The sequence below is a fragment of the Cololabis saira genome, chromosome 15 (assembly GCF_033807715.1).
Source record: "Cololabis saira isolate AMF1-May2022 chromosome 15, fColSai1.1, whole genome shotgun sequence".
NCBI classification, from domain to species: domain Eukaryota; kingdom Metazoa; phylum Chordata; class Actinopteri; order Beloniformes; family Belonidae; genus Cololabis; species Cololabis saira.
In genome coordinates this window covers 25,915,116-25,934,464 of record NC_084601.1, presented here as the reverse complement: position 1 = coordinate 25,934,464, position 19,349 = coordinate 25,915,116, and the positions used below count along the sequence as shown (strand labels likewise).

At 41.4% G+C, this 19,349-nt stretch overlaps 1 protein-coding gene across 1 annotated transcript in view; it reads left to right on the top strand.

Moving 5' to 3' along the window:
- The first annotated feature begins 646 nt into the window (after positions 1–646).
- The window catches only part of LOC133461250 (retinoic acid receptor beta-like), a 104,429-nt gene continuing 85,726 nt past the window's right edge, over positions 647–19,349 (top strand). Inside the window, exon 1 of the mRNA XM_061742097.1 lies at positions 647–803. Coding sequence (XP_061598081.1) covers positions 647–803 — 157 coding nt within the window. The remainder of the gene's footprint in view (positions 804–19,349) is intronic.

Here is a 19,349-nt window from a genome sequence, read left to right as displayed (position 1 = left end):
TTTTACCTGCCACACACATTTTAAAGTTTAATTCCACCTGCGCTTCTTCCCTCCGCCTTGCTCTGCGCTGCGGAGCTGCGGTGATGTCAGCCTGCTGGGTCGTTTGAAGGTCACCAGCCGCTGATGGGTTCATACAAAGTTCACTCGCATATATTAGGCAATTCAATCTTTCATTCTCCGCGGAAAAAAATAGTTGGAAACGAGCTGCACGAGAGTACGGATAAGACAACCGCCATCGCTTTAGGGGGGACGTGTGCTTTCAAGCACACGCACATTATATATATTTTCTATATTATAGAAATAAATAAATAATTAAATAAAAAAGAAACCGCAGTTCCAGCAGGATTTCACTGTTATCGACAATCGGGACATAGCGACACATCGGAATATCATGGAAGAGGCCGGTTAAAACGCAGTGCGCTGAGGAGAAAGAGCACATGAGAATTTACTAAAGTCTGTTTGGTCCGAAATAATTCATGATTCCGGAGCGGGACGATCGAGAAGAAGAGGAGCGAAATCTGTATCCGTACCAAGGGGAAGAAGAGGAGGAGGAGGGGGAAAGAAGAGGAGTTTGATGGAGCTGTTTGCGCCCGTGGCGGCGATTTTCATCCAGAAGGCGCAGGAGTAAAACGCAGCCGCGGCCGTCATGTTTGACTGCATGGACGTGCTGGCCGTCAGTCCCGGGCAGATGCTGGACTTCTACACATCCAGCTCGTCTTCGTGCATGCTGCAGGAGAAAGCTCTGAAAGCCTGCATCAGTGGACTGACGCACAGAGAGTGGCAGCACCGGCGGAACGCGCACTGTAGGTCAAACTTCTCTTCCCTAGTTATTTTGTTGTGATTTGCTTGTTTGACTCTGAGCTGTGGGGATGAATATGGGCAGTCTGACATCAACATTCTCATAACGAGTTACTCTAAAGGGGCGAGTCACAGGCTAGTCAAGTGTGGACACATGCTGAAAAGTCAACTTTTGCTCATTCTAAATATCTTTCTTCAAGACTTTTTAAAAGGAGAAACAGAATCAGAATCAGAAATACGTTTATTCCCAAGTCGTTTAACACACACAAGGATTTTTTAATGGTGATCGGTGCAATACAAAGGAACAAATAACATTAAAAGAGAAAATATACAACAACATGTTGACTGACATGGTGAAGTGCCGGATTAATGGGTCTGTGCAACGGTGACCTAGGATGTCCATTAATTTGATGCATAAGGAAGAATAAGAAGAATATGAATACGCATAAAAAGCTATGCACTTCATATAATTTCCATAAATGCGATGAACAAGCAAAATTAATGGGAATGTTTTCTTATGATTATGATTTTTCTTTTTTTTTTAATCCTCATAGTGAAATTAATCGTAGTCATGACTTAAGTCCCTTCAAAAAGTCATGGTAGGGGTTGGGTTAAACTCTATTTCTTTGTCTGTCCATCCCAAACGAAAGGGAAATTGTAAAACCAGTGAGTTTAAATAAACGTATTATTTTGGTCTTGTTACAAACGAAACAGAACTAACTTTAGATTGGATTTTTATAGCAGTCCTGCGACTTTTATTTGTTAGACTGTTGTCTACCAAACATCAGTTTTTGCAGTATGCTCCACTTTTACAGCATGTGAATTCCTTTGAATTTAAAAGAATCCTCTTGTGTTTCAACAGCTTTTTATTGTTGACTCTTCTGTGAGCTCCCCGACGTGATAATATGTAGAAAAAAATAAGTAAAATAAAATAAAATAATAATAATAAAAGGTGTTTGAAAAAGCGTTGAAAAAAACGCTGGAAGGAAAAGACGGCGCGCACCTCCATAAGTCCATAGCGGTATGACAGTAGCTCCGAGTTAAACGTCACTTCAGTTCAGGTGGCAGCGTTGTGAATGGAGAAACCCCCAGGAGTTATGCAGGTCTGTTTCCCAACTTCCTCCACCGGCTGCACATGACAGAATGAGCAGCCCGAAGATCCGCGACGTGCGCTCTCTGACACTCATTCAGACAAAGTGCACCGCGGACTTTTACGCATCAGTATTACTGTGCAGAAAGATAGATGGAACTGGGAGGACTACAACTCTAGGACTCTACAAATAATTACTTAAGTTAATGTGTCAGACTGTTAAGAATCATTTTACATCGTCACTGTTTTTCTGGTTTGGGTTATAGTGGCAATATTATGTTCATTTTCAACAATATAACTATATCTCGAGATTCCAGAAAGAACAGACAATCAAGAGATACATTCTCAGCACTCTGAAAACAAAGAATCTTGTATATATACTGTACTACAACATACATGCCTATTTATGCTGATGATAATTCATCATCACATTAAGGTTTTTAAGACCAGATATAGACAGGCTGCATAATTCAATTAAATGCAGTTTTCTCCTGTTCTACAAGACATACACTTTCTTTTCTTGTTATTCTACCTAAATCACAAACAGAAAAGCAGAATATGGGTACTTTAGATTAACCCCTACTGCTGCAGAAAGGTAATTATTAGTGAACGTTATTATAATTACTAACTAGAGTGAAAAGTCTATCTTCATATTCAATTCAATTCAATTCAATTTTATTTATATAGCGTCTAATACAACAGAGTTGTCTCTAGACGCTTTACAGAGACCCATACCCAGAACATGACCCCCGAGCAGTTATTACATAAACAATGGCAGGTAAAAACTCCCCTAGTGGGAGAAAAACCTTAAGCCAAACAGTGGCAAGGAAAAACTCCCCTTTAGGAGGGAAGAAACCTTGAGCAGGACCAGGCTCATCAGGGGGGACCCTCCTGCCGAGGGCCAGACTGGTGGGTCAGGGACGGCAACAGCACAGCAGGCAGGTGGAAGCAGCAACGGGATGACCGGGGGTGGGGACCGCAGGCCAGCACACAGCTCCCGAAGCTCCGGCCCAATCAGCAAGTCCCAGGTTGGGGTGCAGGGTCAGGAAAAGACTTGTGCTCCGTAATGCAAGCTACAAGCCACCCATGGCCACCTGCAGGACAAAAGAGAGAAAAGGGAGGAGAAGGGGGGGGCAGCAACGGGATGACCAGGGGTGGGGACCGCAGGCCAGCACGCAGCTCCCGAAGCTCCGGCCCAATCAGCAAGTCCCAGGTTGGGGTGCAGGGTCGGGGAAAGACTTGTGCTCCGTAATGCAAGCTACAAGCCACCCACGACCACCTGCAGGTTCCGGTGTCCGGCAAAGGATGCTGCAACATGGACAAAAGAGAGAAAAGGGAGGAGAAGGGGGGGGCCAGCACAAGAAACCACAGGAGCGACTCTGACACACTAAAGTTTACACTACCTAGAGATTTACCAACACCAGCTAGAGGTTTACTAAACACTAACTATAGGCTTTACTAAACAGAAATGTTTTAAGTTTAGTTTTAAAGGTGGAGGTGGTGTCAGCCCCCTTAACCCAGATTGGAAGTTGGTTCCATAGTAGTGGCGCCTGATAGCAGAACGCCCGCCCTCCAAATCTACATTTAGATACTCTAGGAACTACAAGTAAACCTGCACTCTGAGAACGGAGAGCTCTGACAGGAACATAAGGCACTATCAGGTCTTGCAAATAATGCGGAGCTAAGCCGTTTTGGGCTTTATACGCAAGTAATACAATTTTAAATTGGATTCTGAATTTTACGGGCAACCAATGGAGCGACGCTAATACTGGAGAGACGTGGTCTCTCCTGCTAATTCCTGTCAGTACTCGTGCTGCTGCATTTTGGATCAGCTGGAGCCTATTCAGCAAATTACTTGGACATCCTGCTAACAACACATTACAGTAATCTAGTCTAGAAGATACAAACGCATGAACTAGTTTTTCTGCATCACTCTGTGAGAGGATTTTCCTAATCTTTGCAATATTACGGAGATGAAAAAAGGCTATTTTACAAACCTGATTGACATATGGTTTAAACGACAAATCCTGATCGAAAATAACACCAAGATTTCTCACAGTTGCACTGGAAGCCATCGCAACACCATCTAATATCTGTTTCCTATTTTTACATGAATGTTTTATCTTGTTTGATTACATCTTAACAAGTGTTATCTAAATGTTTGGTTTTGCCCTTGTTCTTAAGTAAATTCTTCATCTCTTCATTATTACAGTTTTTCTTGATTGCCTAAGCATGATTTTCAAAACAGGGCCCGTGGTTTCAAAACACTACACACAATTAGCACAACAACACACCAAATTATCAAAACACTACAGATCCTTTGCAAAATTAAACACGCTTGTAAAAACTATACACTTCTTTTTAAAAACCACACTTTGTTACCATATGAAACAAACACGTTTCACATTACTATACTCTGTTTGCACGAGTTACACTCTGCTGTGATAAACCTAAAACACTTTTAGCACTTCTACGTCCCTATGATTAGAGTAGGCTACTATCAACAAAGTACAAATATACAGTTTTTCTTGATCGTTTTGGCCCATTTTTCCATTCACAGTTTACTTTTTCAAAACAGCTCACACAAAGCCCTTAACAGAAGCTGAAATAACCAAAACACTTTATGATGTTTGCAGAATGACACCACTTTCTCAAAACTTGTCACACATCCATCAAAACCAAACTTTTCCATCAAAACCTAGAATTGTTTCTCAATTGAACATGTGTGTTTTCTCCTTTATTTACTGTAACGATGGATAACAAAATTGAAACTACAGCTATCAATATCAACTTTTGTTCAACACACTCATAGTATTGACTATTTTACAACTGACAACATACTACAATTTGGGTTTTGTATTGAGCACTCTAACTTAGTTATATAACTTAGAAATATACTGTCACAGAGTATTTACAGTAAAATCAGAAAATGTGTATACAGTAAAATATTGTAGATCTGTTTTTGTATTGCTGAAGTTCCTGTCAACACCATTGATTTACATTTGTTCTACTGTGTACAAAATGTCAAGATTCTGACAGAAAAATATTTATTGCAGTATTTGTCACATGCACATACTGTAAGCAATCAAAATGACAGGGTTCAATATGCAGTACAACAAAGGTCAATTCTCAAAGAAAGTACTGTAAATGAAACACAATCAAATGAAACCCTGTAAATATGAAAAAAATAAAAATACAGGAAAATTACGCATTGTCGACACGGGCCTGACGATCAGGCCACATGTCCTCGTCCACGTCCTCCTCCATCCATGCTTGGTGTCAACTTCAAGCTATTGACCTCTTTGATAGGTTGAGGACTACTTGCTTTGTTTTGCAAAGAGAGTTCACACAGGTGCTGATAATTTTTAGAATTGAGAGAGCAGTTCCAATTGGCTGCTACAAAGTGTCTGCAATGTGTTGCCATGGTAAATCAGTTATGTTTTGTGTCTCTTTGTGAGAAGTGTGTTAACTGTTTTGAAAAGTGTATTACAGTAAGTCAAAGAAAATTGTGTGAAAGCAATGAGAAATAGTTAACCGATTCGCCAGAGAGGACTCTTGCTGTGCAAAGAAGGTGTGAGCATTAGATAAAGTTGACCCATGATGTGCAAAATGTGTCAAAGCAATCGAGAAAAACTGTAGTCTTTCTCTGACTCTTGTGCTTGGAGACCAATGAGCTCACCTGCTGCTTTCTATAGTGTAGATACACCTGATTGGTGTGTCTACATTTAAGCAAACAAGTGTTTGCACACCTGATGACTGTGTTGAACCAACTGGTTGGACGGTGTGCTAATTTGACAGTCAGTGCTTTGGTATTGCAAAGAAGTGACTTTATGATAGATTTTTGTGTCTAATGTACATTTAGTGTGTTTAGTGTTTTGAAAATCACTGTGTGTAGAGTTTTGCAACAAGTGTGAGGTTGACAATGTGCTTATAGTTGTGCAAATATGGGCTGATGTTTTGCTTCTTGAGTGTAAGGTTTTGCTAATAGTGTACTACTTTTAATTTTAGTGTGTAAGCAATCGAAAAAAACTGTAATCGATTGAATGTATTTCACTTACAAATTGTTATATACGGGAAATACACACAATCTCCCGATGCTGAAAGTCAGTATGTCATGTAGCTGGAAAGCATCTTCAGGTCCGAGTTCGGGTTATGGCAAGGGTTCAGATTAGGTGCTGAGATGTGTTGGTAAAGGTCAGAATAATGGGATAATGAATGTGTCCCTATGAATATATTCAGACAAATAAGTACATTTGTGTGTGTGTGTGTGTGTGTGTGTGTGTGTGTGTGTGTGTGTGTGTGTGTGTGTGTGTGTGTGTGTGTGTGTATTTATAAAAAAGAAATAAAAATAGGGAAAATGCAAATGTGTCAAGGCAAAGTCCATAAATTAGATTAGATTAGATTATCCTTCCTCAATGGGGAAACTCACTTTGTGCAGCAGCAATACACACAACACACATGTACAGGGGAGGGGTAAAAAATATATAATTACGAAATATAAACAGTATATACATTGGAATGAAAATAAAAGTAGTGCAGTATGGGAAAGAAAGAAAAACAGTGCAAAAAAAGCAGGTAGGATTTGTGTAAGCTAGACAGATAAATTATACAATCATTAGTTCAGGTTAGCCAAATACACAGGCACGTACATACGCACACTCTCACCACTTCATTAGGTATAGGTTGTGTACATGTTCAATATATACAAGTTATTTTGTGTCTTTTACTAATCTGGTCACTAATCCTGTGAAGTCCCAACAATAAGCTCGTAGTTCATCATTTATTTTAAAGTGCAGGACAGTTAGTGAAATTTTGTGAAATTAAATACTTTTCATTCAGGGCAATTCCTTTTTAACTATCTTTGACATAAATACAATCATTTCTGCGAAGTCTGATCTTTCAGCAACCCCATTTCTAAAGTCTGAACACTGAAATGAGTTGCAAACATCTTTCGTACTGCTGAAGTTGTTCAAAACATCTTGATTTGCAGACTCAACATTAGTTCGGGGCTCAGTAAATCCTTGAATGGGCTTAAAATGGACAAAGGGTGTTCACTTGAAGAGAGGACAATACCAAATAGGAGGAGGTTTCGGGAACAGCAGCTTATGCCTATTTGGCTCAGAACTGGAATACACAGCGGCGACGACTCCCATTCATAGATAAGATGTGAAAAAAAAAATGTTTTGTTTTTGTAAGATGATACTGTAGATGCTGTTCGCAGAGATTCTTTTCCATCCTGGTGAAGAGACATTACTCTTTAACAATGTACTCAACGCTGTCCTTTAAAAACTAGACTCATAAAGCGCTAAGTGGAAGACAAATGTAGACTCTTTTCTTTGTGTATTGTCACAAGCTCATAATCGTCCTTGGCCGGCTGAGCTATTAGAAAGAATGCTCTTGCCATTTCTTCTTGCATTGAATTTATGTTCAAATAAAACTTTGATTGAAACAAACAAAAAAAAAAAACCCTCTTAGTGTCACTGAAATGTTGGTTTATTCATTTTATTTATTTCAGATCATGGAAACCTCTTGGGTGTTAATTAGCTGCACTGGAATCAAGCCTATCATTAAAACACTTCCTTCTCCCAGTTTAGATGTTAATTAAGAATTATCAAGAACCTCCTTATCGCATATCCAATGGGTTTTTGCAGGTTGTATATGATACCCACGGCATGTATAGAGAGAATTTCAAAATTTCATTGGATCAAAATGCATAAGTGCAAAGCTATCAGGAAAAAAAAAACAGCAGAAAGGCATTTTAAAACACAGGCTGTGATGTTACAGCAGGGAATGCATTGTACAGATGATGTGTGTTATGAGATAATTGGGTCTTTTTTGTCTTCAAAGCTTCAACGCCTCTAGTGTGGACATGAGAGGTCATTAGCACAGTTTGCGCAGAGCTAATTTAGTGGGCGTGTGAAATGAAAAGTGGATGGGGGGAAATAAAAAGCCATGTACAATGGAGAAATGAAATGAGAGCTGTCTGATGTGGGGCATGTTTAATCAAAGTTTTAATGACCTTAAAACTATCCTAATCAGGGTTACAGGGAAGCTGCACTCCTGCAGAATTGTTAGGCATAAATTAAACAGCAAATACCAACAGGCTGCTACATACACCTTTGCAATTTTCATTTGTTTATTATTCGGTTTTTTAGCTATTTATTTACTCATTTATTTTATTTTATTTTAATCCTAGATGAAAAGCTAACTGTTTTGTATATGCAGTCCACATACATGTACACACACACACACACACACACACACACACACACACACACACACACACACACACACACACACACACACACACATATAGACTACTTAAAAATGACTCAAAAATTTGGGATTTTTGTAAATTGTTGCACTGTTGGATAATTTTTTTTTTAGAATTAATCTCACAGCATGATAATTAAATACATGTTTTACCAGCCTTGTTAATGTATTTGTAATACATTCCACATTCTGCATTGTAGTCCTCTCCCCACACTCTTCTTCATACTCTGATTTGGAACATTATTTTTTATAGACGTTTTCAACAGTGGGCCAGCAAAGTAAACATAACCTTGCTGACAAAACTAATTGAATACACGTTTCTTTAGAAATTGTTTCCAATCTTATTGAAATATTTGTATTTATTTAATTTAGATTTTTGAAAAAATTCTCACATCTTTAAAACTGCCTCAAATATGAACCCTTATGCTAATTGATATACATTTTTATTGAAAATATTTTCCTGCAACAATAGAGACAATCATTTAATCAACATTTTCTCCTAGATTTTGGTCTCTCTAAGATTAGATGAACCGTTTTTTTCCCACTTCTTATTCTCAATAATGTCCACACAGAAATTTTGATTTATTTTTTTAATTAAAATTAAAAGTCCAAAACATTGAATTTCAAACTTTTTATTTTTTTTTTAATCCTCATAGTGAAATGAATTGTCGTCATGACTTAAGTCCCTCCAAAGAGTCATGGTAGAGCTTGGGTCTAACTCTATTTCTTTGTCTGTCCATCTTAAATGAAAGAGAAATTTGTAAAACCAGTAAGTTTAAATAAACTTCTTATTTTGGTATTGTTACAAACGAAACGGAACTAACTTTAGATTGGATGTTTATAGCAGTCCTGCGACTTTTCTTTGTTAGACTGTTGTCTACCAGACATCGGTTTGCATTATGCTCCACTTTTACGGCTGTGAATTCCTTTGAATTTAAAAGAATCCTCTCATGTTTCAACAGCCTTTCCTGTTGACTCTTCTGCGAGCTCTCAGGTCCCCTGTCATCTGCTTTTATGAAGCTTTTATGCCTTCCTGGTCAGTTAATCGCCCCATGGAGTCCACAAGCTTCCCCATGACATGTAGCTTGACCTTGTCGCTGCAGTCGCTGCTGTGTAACTGCAGGGTAAAAAGGGAGTCAACACATGGTTGTGTTTGGTCACGTGAGTGCCTGTTTTCTTTTCCTTTTGAACTAAATTCTGGACACTTTTCAGTACTACAGTGTTGTTTTTCCTATCAACCGCCAGCCAGACGTGAAATCCCCAATGAGATCTTCCTCTCCCCACTCCACTCTCCTGTCCATTTCCCCTCCAACCATGAAGTCAGATGACTGCTTCTCATTGTTTTTTTCTTTTCTGTAAGCGCTTAAAGCTCTTCTAAATATCCGTCCCTGTGAACCACATTGAGCACAGTGCAAAGCTGCTTCTCATTCAGTGTACTCTGGGTGAACTTTGAGTCTCCTCTGACTGGATCTGCTGTATGTGACCTATGGGCTCAGCACTCCTTTCGTAGAAATCCGGACGAGAAATACTTTTTAGACTGGAAGGAGCATCAGCTGAGAGTGGGAGGAGAAAGACGGACTTGATCCGCAGACTGAGTAATATCCCACTAATCCTTGCGGACTATGTCCACCTCTCCTCACCCAGATCCCCACGTCTTCCTCTTAAACACAAAGCAAACACTCAAATACTGTCTGCATTTGGAAATTCTACAAATGCCTCTCTCTTCTTTTCTCTCTCTCCTTCATTCTGTCTCAGGTAGGCTTTTGTAATTTGTTAGGTTTAATTCTACTGTGTGGTTTCTATTTTGATAGAATTAAGAATCAGATTTCGATGCACACTCTTCCTGTCATTATCAGCTGCAGAAAAGCATATCTGTCCTCATTTCAAAAACTGCATCATTGTGTTAAATTGCCTGTGTGCAGCAACAGACTTTGCTTCAGGTTCTTTGCCATCTGTTGGTTGTGTAGGCCATGTGGGTAGACTTTTACATGTCACTGCTCTCTGACTGAGAGAACTACGTATAAAGGTGTTAGAGGACATAGTGAATAGTATATGCTGTAGTTTATTTCTATATTGCCCTTAAGTAATTGTGCCATATCACTCTGCTTGTTCAGGTTCACAGGAACATTGTGGTCCGAGTGTTTTTAGGAGACTCTCCTGAGTGCTACGTTATATTTACCATGAATCAAAATGGAGAACGGGAAATGATCAAACGACACTGTAACATAAGTTACAACATTTATAAATCAGAAAAAGGCTGTACATTGAAATTACAGATATAATTATTTTTTCTTAGATTAATAAATTAAGCCAATAATGTGTTTTCCAACCCGTTCTCATTCTGAAGTGATTGAGCGTGAAAGCCACAAAAAATATTGAAAATGTATTAAAAGTGCATGCAAACTAACAGTGTAAATAAATGAAAAATATATTTGAAAACGAATGATAAAATGTCAGTTGATTTGATTAACTTTACTGACATTGTATTTAAAACTGTTTTGGTCTGATAATCAGCTATCTGCTTTTTACCCATTACCATTGGCAGCATGTCATTTTGGTGAAAAGATTTTTTTTAAAACAAGAGTTGGTGGCAGAGTCTGCTTTGATGCTGCAAACTGATCAGCAGCATGCAGGGGAAAGAAAACGGAACATTTTACCTATGTTTTTCCTTCTTGAGCTTGATTTGTTTGTTTTTTTTCTTTTTCTTTTGTTTTGGTTTACCTCCATTATTAACTTGTATACACTGGTTAGGTATAGCCCCCTTTTCTTTTCTATTAAGGTTCAGCTCACAGTACCGTTTTCCATAGCTAACCCTGAACACTGAAAAATGACGTCAGTGGATGCACTATGGCGTACAATGTGATACTAACGAGCATTTCTGACAAAACAGGAGGGAAAATCAATCCTTTTCCTAATTAAGAACAAGATGGGGGGGGTGGTTCTGGGAGAGTTCCCAGAGAAAACCCACATAAGCCACAGGAGAACATGCAGACACAGAGTCTCATGCTGAGCCCAGGAGTCAAACCAGGAACTTTCTTCGGGTGAGGCATAAGCACTAACCTCTAAGCTGCCCGGTTCTATAACCATGTTGGTTAAACTGATTCGTTTTTTTTTATCCATCCATCCAATTTCTTCCGCTTATCCGTTACCGGGTCTTGGGCGCAGCAGTCTTAGCAGAGATGCCCGACTTCCCTCAATCCAGACACTTCCTACAGCTCTTCCAAAGGGAGTCCAAGTCGTTCCCAGGCCAACCGAGAGACATAGTCTCTCCAGCGTGTCCTGGGTCTTCCCCGGGGTCTCCTCCCGGTGGGACATGGCTGGAACACCTCCCTACGGAGGCGCCAAGGAGGCATCCGATACAGATGCCCAAGCCACCTCAGCTGACTCCTCTCAATGTGAAGGAGCAGCGGCTCAACTCCGAGCTCCTCCCAAGTGACTGAGCTTCTCACCCTATCTCTAAGTGAGCGTCCAGCCACCTTGCGGAGGAAACTCATCTCGGCCGCTTGTATCTGCGATCTTTTCCTATCGGTAATCACCCAAAGTTCATGACCATAGGTGAGGGTGGGAGCGTAGATTGACTAGGTAATCGAGAGCTTCGCCTTTCGACTCAGCTTCTTCACCACGACGGTCCGGTACACCGACCGCATAGCTGTGAACGCTGCATCAATACGTCTGTTAATCTCACGCTCCATCTTTCCCTCACTCGTGAACAAGACCCCGAGATATTTGAACTCCTCCACTTGAGGCAGGACCTTTCCGACCACCTGGAAAAGGCACGCCACTCTTTCCCGGTGGAGAACCATGGCCTCGGTTTTGGAGGTGCCGATTCTCCTCCCCCGCCACGTTGCACTCGGCTTCAAACCACTGCTTCAAACAGCCGCGTTCTCCTCTCCAGTACCCTGACGTAGACTTTCCCAGGGGGGCTAAGAAGTGTGATCCCCCTGTAGTTGGAACACACTCTCCGGTCCCCCTTTTTAAAAAGAGGGACCACCACCCCGGTTTCCCACTCCAGGCCCTGTCCCCTTCTTCCATGCAATGTCACAGAGGCGTGTCAACAAGACAGCCCTATGACATCCAGAGACTTGAGGTACTTAGGGGCGGATCTCATCCAGCCCCGGTGCCCTGCCACTTAGGAGCTTACTTACTACCTCAGTAACCTCGACTTGGGTGATGGACGAGTACGTCCGAGAGTCCACAGTCTCTGCTTCCTCAATGGAAGGCATTTCAGTCGGATTGAGGAGATCCTCGAAGTATTCCTTCCACCGTCCAATGATATCCCCAGTCGAGGTCAACAGTTCCCCACCTGCACCATAAACGGTGTTGGCAGAGTACTGCTTCCCCTTTCTGACATGCTGAACGGTTTGCCAGAATTTCTTCGGAGCTGACCAGGGAGGAAAGTCTTCCTCCATGGCCTCACCGAACTCCTCCCAGACCTGAGTTTTTACCTCCAGGACTGCCCAAGCCGTGGCTTGCTTGGCCTGCCAGTACCTATCTACTGGGTCAGGAGTGTCACAGGCTAACATGGCCTGGTAGGACTCCTTCTTCAGCCTAACAACATCCCTTACTTCCGGTGTCCACCACTGGGTTCTGGGGTTGCTGCCACGACAGGCACTAGAGACTTTGCATCCACAACTTGGAGCTGCCACGTCGACAATGGAGGCAGAGAATATGGTCCACTCTGATTCAATGTCCTCAGCCTCCCTCGGAATTTGTGAGAAGTTCTCTCGGAGATGAGAGTTGAAAACTTTCCTGACAGAGGGCTCAGCCAGATGTTCCCAACAGACCCTCACAATAAGTTTGGGTCTGACCAGTCTGTCCAACTTCCTCTTCCACCAGCGTATCTGACTCACCACCAGGTGGTGATCAGTTGACAACTCAGCCCCTCTCTTTACCCGTGTTCAAGACATACGGTCGAAGATCAGATGAAACGACAACAAAGTCGATCATTGACCTTCAGCTTAGGGTGTCCTGGTGCCACGTGCACTGATTGGACACCCTTATGCTTGAACATGGTGTTTGTTATGGACAAACTATGACTGGCACAGAAGTCTAAAAACAGAGGAACACTTGGGTTAGGTTCGGGGAGGCCATTCCTCCCAATCACGCCCCTCCAGGTATCACTGTTATTGCCACGTGAGCGTTGAAGTCCCCCAGTAGAACAATGGAGTCCCTAGTTAGAGCCCTATCAAGTCTATGAGATACTTATAATTAATAAAAAATGGAAGAGGAGAAGTGAAGAAGGGTGAGGGGCACCGCCCAGTGGATCATGTCGGTGCCCCCCTGCAACATTTTTTTTTCAATTCAATTCAATTTTATTTATATAGCGTCTAATACAACAAAAGTTGTCTCTAGACAACATAGGCCTATAGCAGCATATCTACAACAAAGCTATGTTTGTGAGTTTACACTAACTAAAGGTTTACTAACACTAACTAGAGGTTTACTAACACTAACTAGAGGGTTACTAAACAGTAACTAGAGGTTTACTGAACACTAACTAGAGGTTTACTAAACACTAACCATTGCCTTTGCGAAACAGAAAGGTTTTAAGTTTGGTTTTAAAGGTGGAGGTGGTGTCAGCCTCCTTAATCCAGATTGGAAGTTGGTTCCATAGTAATGATGCCTGATAGTGGAACGCCCGCCCTCTAAATCTACATTTGGATACTCTAGGAACTACGAGTAAACCTGCACTCTGAAAACAGAGAGCTTTGTTAGGAACATACGGTACTATCAGGTCTTGCAAATATTGCGGAGCTAAGCCGTTTTGGGCTTAGTAATAAAATTTTGAATTGGATTCTGAATTTTACGGGGAGCCAATGGAGCGAAGCTAACACTGGAGAAACGTGGTCTCTCTTGGTGTTTCCTGTCAGCACTCGCACTGCTGCATTTTGGATCAGCTGGAGCCTATTCAGCAAATTACTTGGACATCCCGCTAATAACACATTACAGTAATCTAGTCTAGAAATTACAAACGCATGAACTAGTTTTTCCACATCACTCTGCGAGAGGATTTTCCTAATCTTTGTGTTATTAAGGAGTTGGAAAAATGCTATTTTACAAACCTGATTAATATTTGGTTTAAACGGCAAATCCTGATCGAAAACAACACCAAGGCTTCTCACAGTTGCACTGTAAGCCATCGCAACACCATCTAATCCCTTCCTAAAAGGCTTTGGATCAAAAACAATAACCTGAATTTAGAAGCAAAAAATGTCCGGAAATCCAGTCCTTTGATGTCCCTAAGACAATCCTGTTTAGCTAACGGTTCTGTTTCATCTGGCTTCATAGACAAATAGAGCTGCGTATCATCAGCATTGCAATGAAAATGTATGCCGTGATCCTGGATTATACTTCCCAATGGCTGCATGTATAAACTGAACAAGATTGGCCCTAGCACTGAAACCTGCGGAACACCATAGCAGACCCTCGACTGTTCTGAAGAAACCTCATGTACATGAACAAACTGAAATCTGTCAGATATGATCTAAACCAACGTAGAGCTGTCCCTTTAATCCCAACAACATGATCTAACCTGTGCAGTAGATTGCCTATCTACAGTGTCAAAAGCAGCACTGAGGTCCAGTAGAACCAGTATGGACACTAATCCCTTATCTGAGGCCATAAGAAGGTCATTCATGACTCGAACCAGTGCTGTCTCTGTGCTATGATGCATTCTGAACCCTGACTGAAAAACTTTAAACAGATAATTTCGATACAAATGGTCACATAACTGACTTGCAACTACTTTTTCCAGAATTTTAGATACAAAAGGAAGGTTGGAAATTGGTCTATAATTAGCTAAGATGTCTGGGTCAAGAAAAGGTTTTTTAAGTTAAGGTTTAATTACTGCAACTTTGAAAACCTGTGGTACACATCCTAAGTTTAGGGATACGTTGATATGGTTGGAAACCCTCCTTCTCAAAGGAGCAACTGCATCTAAAGCTGAGTGCAGCAAATCAGCAGTGTTACTAGCAAGGAAATCAACATCTGCAGAGGTAGAACCCAGGTCACTGGCCTCGACTACTTCACTATTTTCCACTATCGTAAGATGAGCAGAAACTCTAGATAAGCACCAGCAGGGGGCCAGTACATTACCACTAACAAAACTGGCTACCAGCTTGGGAGTTTCAGACTAAGTGTGAGGCTTAGTCGATTCATTCAAACCAACATACTCTTCCTCCTGTAGCCAGGTTTCTGTTAAACAGAAAATATCACTCCTGGTCTCTGTAATTAGATTGTTTACTAATAGAGACTTGGAGCTTAACAAACGTATATTTAGTAGTCCGCATCTAATTTTTCTGTCTGTAATTGGTACCAAATATGTATTGGTTTTAATTTTTACAAGGTTATTTTGAGAACGCCTCTATCACACCGCACCTGGTAAATTTTTGGAAGGCGTGGAACTGCAACCAATTCTATTTTGCCAGGCACCTTGTTAGAGTCGCCAATTACATAATGCATTCCTACAGTGTTATTGGCAGGCGTTATTCTTCGAGAAGCAGCAGAGAAGTGTCTAAGACTGCAGCTCCACATCCTGGCCTGGATTTTCAGGGTTAGTGTCTAATAATATTGGCCAGACTTCTAGAAATAAGAGCTGCACCATCCCAGGTTGGATGAATCCTGTCTCTTCCAAGATCAAGATCTTCTGATGTTTCCCACAGAGGGACGCACCAATGTGAAACTAACTTCACATGTGCGCTCTGGTCATTCAACTGGGAAATGAGGAAGGTCTTTGTTTACTGTTGTGGAAGAACATTTCATCAAGATCCAGCAAAATGGATGCAGCAATAGACGAACGATGAAATACACAAACACACTTAAGCTAATAAACCCAGTTGGGATGGGATCAGCAGTGCGGCCCACAACGCAAAACTAAGCTAGTTAAATGTGTTAACTATGTTTCTCTGCCCAGACACAAAAATCTCTCTCTCTCTCCTGCTCTCCTCGTCTCTGTGTGGATGAGGGGATGCAGCATGGGCACAGCAGCTGGGCCACCTTCAGCTCCAGGTCGGTCCAAAGGCGTTCACGTCGAGGCATGCAAGGGTCCCTCTTTCGGCTCATCTGGTACTCGGAACGTTCGCAGGTTACAGTGACCCGGTCACTCGTTGCAGCGCTGCAGACTATGGTTGCTGTGTCAAGGCAACCAGATGCTTCTTCAGGCATGATAATGGAGAATGCCGGCCCATAGCTAGTAGCTCTTCTTGCTAAAATAGGAGGTGTGGAGCTTCTTCATAGCTCACAGAGAACTCTGCGGGACCGTGGACACGTCCAAGGTAGAAGAGATCCTGGGAGCAAGAGAGGAGGAAAGAGAAAACGCTGAAAAAGAGTGGGGAGTCTGCTCTTTATAGCTGAGCCCGGACTGCCTTAAATCGACAACGGTCCCTCCTGCGTTTTGGGATCTATGCCCAATGCGGTGCTATTCCTTATAACCAAAACCCGTAAAAATGCCAAGCCTGTAAGAAATCAACGCTAGCCCCAGAGTTAGGCCTCAAAATTTAAATCAAGTCTTTCCATGTTCAACACAGGCTCCTTCCCCCCCCAGCGAAGTGACATTCCATGTCCCTACTGCAAGGGTTTTGGTCCAGGGATTGGGTCGTCAAGGCACCCTGCCACGACTTCTACCCAGACCACATTGCACTAGCCTGTCATGGTCCTTCCTGTGGGTGGTGAGCCTACAGGAATGCGGGCCCACGTCGCCGTTTCGGGCCGAGCCTGACCGGGTCCCATGGGCAAAGAACTGGCCACTGGGCGCTTGCCTTCGAGCCCCAACCCCAGTGGGTTTTTTTTAATGCATGTTATTTCAGTGTTATAAAGTCTTGAATTTGCATCCTCAATATGCAGTCCATAAGAAAAGCTAGTGTCAGCAGTGCATCACTGGACATAGTTGGTGTCAGCTGTCCCAGTCTCACGAACGAAATTTTCATGGTAGCCATTTTCTCTTGTCATCCACTCGTTCAGCTTGCATCCTTCAGCAGGGAGTGTGTGCTTTCCTGTTCAACCCCACTGTCAGGTTCAGCCAAAGGCCAAAGGTTCAAGAGCCACCACAGCCAAATCATTTTTCTCTGCCTGTCCCAGAGCCAGAGTTGTTGCGCATGCTTGTCTGTCACAGGCCTTTATGTTTCTAATGGATATTTTTGTGCATGTTAACAGGCACAGAAGTAGACTCAAAGTTTAATCACGCAGAAAATAGTAAAAAAGCTCCTCTGCACCTGATATAGCTATACAGATACCTAATGGCCATCCTCACACGCACACACTCAGCGTGTAATGCATTTACATTTACTCATTCTGTCTGTCTGCAGGTGGCCGCACTCCCTCTCAGAAGCAGCCATGAGTTTCAAATAGGCACCGGTGCTGGAATGCCGTCCCTCTCTTCCATGTGGGGCCACCCAGCCGTTACAAATGCTCCAAACGCATATCGGCAGCAAAAACTATTTTTCTTACAGATGTATGTTAAAGTGTGCTGCACCACATGGTGACCGCTAATTCACACTGCTGTGTGCTGTGTTAGTCGTCTTTATCACAATCAAACAAACAACTTCTTTTACTTAGTGTGTATGTGATATTCTGTTAGTACCACAGACCTTGTGAAGAAATAAAAGAATCACACTTTAGGACCAAGTTGCTTAGGAGGTTGTAGCCTACTTGTACCTTAGGCAGAGAGAACATTGTTTTATAGAGTACACATACAACGATCCGCCATAAAACTGAATCCACTAATATGTGAGCTGAACAACCGTCATCATTTTGTTACATTTGTGCTGAGAAAGCAACAAGGCCTTTGTTTAACACATACTATCTGAAAAATACAGACCAAGATGACAGAGGCCACCGCTCACTGAGCATCACAGTTTACCCGATCACAGAGCACAAATAACTAGGGGTGTAACAATATATCGTGCCACGAAATTTCGCGATACAAAAACGTCACGATACGTGTCGTGGAGGTGAGAACCTGTATCGCGATATTATGTTATTAATATTAATCTATTGTGTTGACTAGAAACGCGCATCCGACCGCGGCCGCGGCCGCAGCCGCAACCGCGCGGACCAAAATCTTCCTCCGCTCAGGAGAAAGTAGTCCCGTTTTGCGGTCCTGTTTTGAGCTCTGAACCTTTACTTATTTAAGTCTGGTGTAGAGTTAAGCCTTACCTTATTAAATTAAACCTTTTTGGGGTCGTGAGTAGGATAAACACGGGGACAACTTCTGCGTGAGTTTGCGTGTACTTCAATGTCCGCTCAACAGCGTAGGATTTCAGAACATCAACTAACACCTAGTGCTGTATCACTCCGCCCAATCTAAAACATACTAACAACTGATATACTGACTAGTGTCATTATAGTCCCTGATTTACAGAATATAAAGAATATATTTATAAAATAATGAACCCTGAATTACCAAAATAACCTTCTTAACAAAAATAAATCTCCTCTTACACTTATAAGGTGAGCAGGAATAAATCTTTTTATGATGTAAAATTGTATGTATTTATTTACTTGTATTTATTTATTCAATTTTAGTTGTTAAATTTCTGGAAAAGAAAAAAGTCAAATCATACATGAGAGAAACTATTCAGTTTGTGGCAAAATATTTTTATTGTAAGAAACTGAAGATGCATAATGCAAACCTGACATTTATTTTTAGTTCAGTTTGTGGAAAATGGTTGGCCTGGCTTTCTCTTTAAAACTTAAACAGTTATAAAGCATTACAAACTGTAACAATAGGGCAAACACACAGCATTGTTTTGTATTATGTGTCTTTCAAATAAAAGACAATTTTTTCCAGTCATTTGTTCCTCATTCAAGGTTGTTAAAAAATACTGCTATAATATCGTATCGTATCGTTATCGTGACCTCAATATCGTGTATCGTACCGTATCGTGAGATTAGTGTATCGTTACACCCCTACAAATAACTCAGTTGATGGTTGATGCTCAATACTGCAGTCTTATTTTTCTTCTTCCTTTGAGCATTACTAGACAATTTAAAATTTTATTTCCTGCCGCTGGAAAGCATACATATGGTTGTTTATCATTTCACTGTATCGGTATTTTTTAAATGTATACATCAGACTTTTCTTTACTAATGATTGAACCATATCCGATCTACATGTTCTAATATCGGGAACAGATGCGATCTGTCTTAATTTTACAAAATTACATTCACCTGTCATACTCTGATTTCAAAT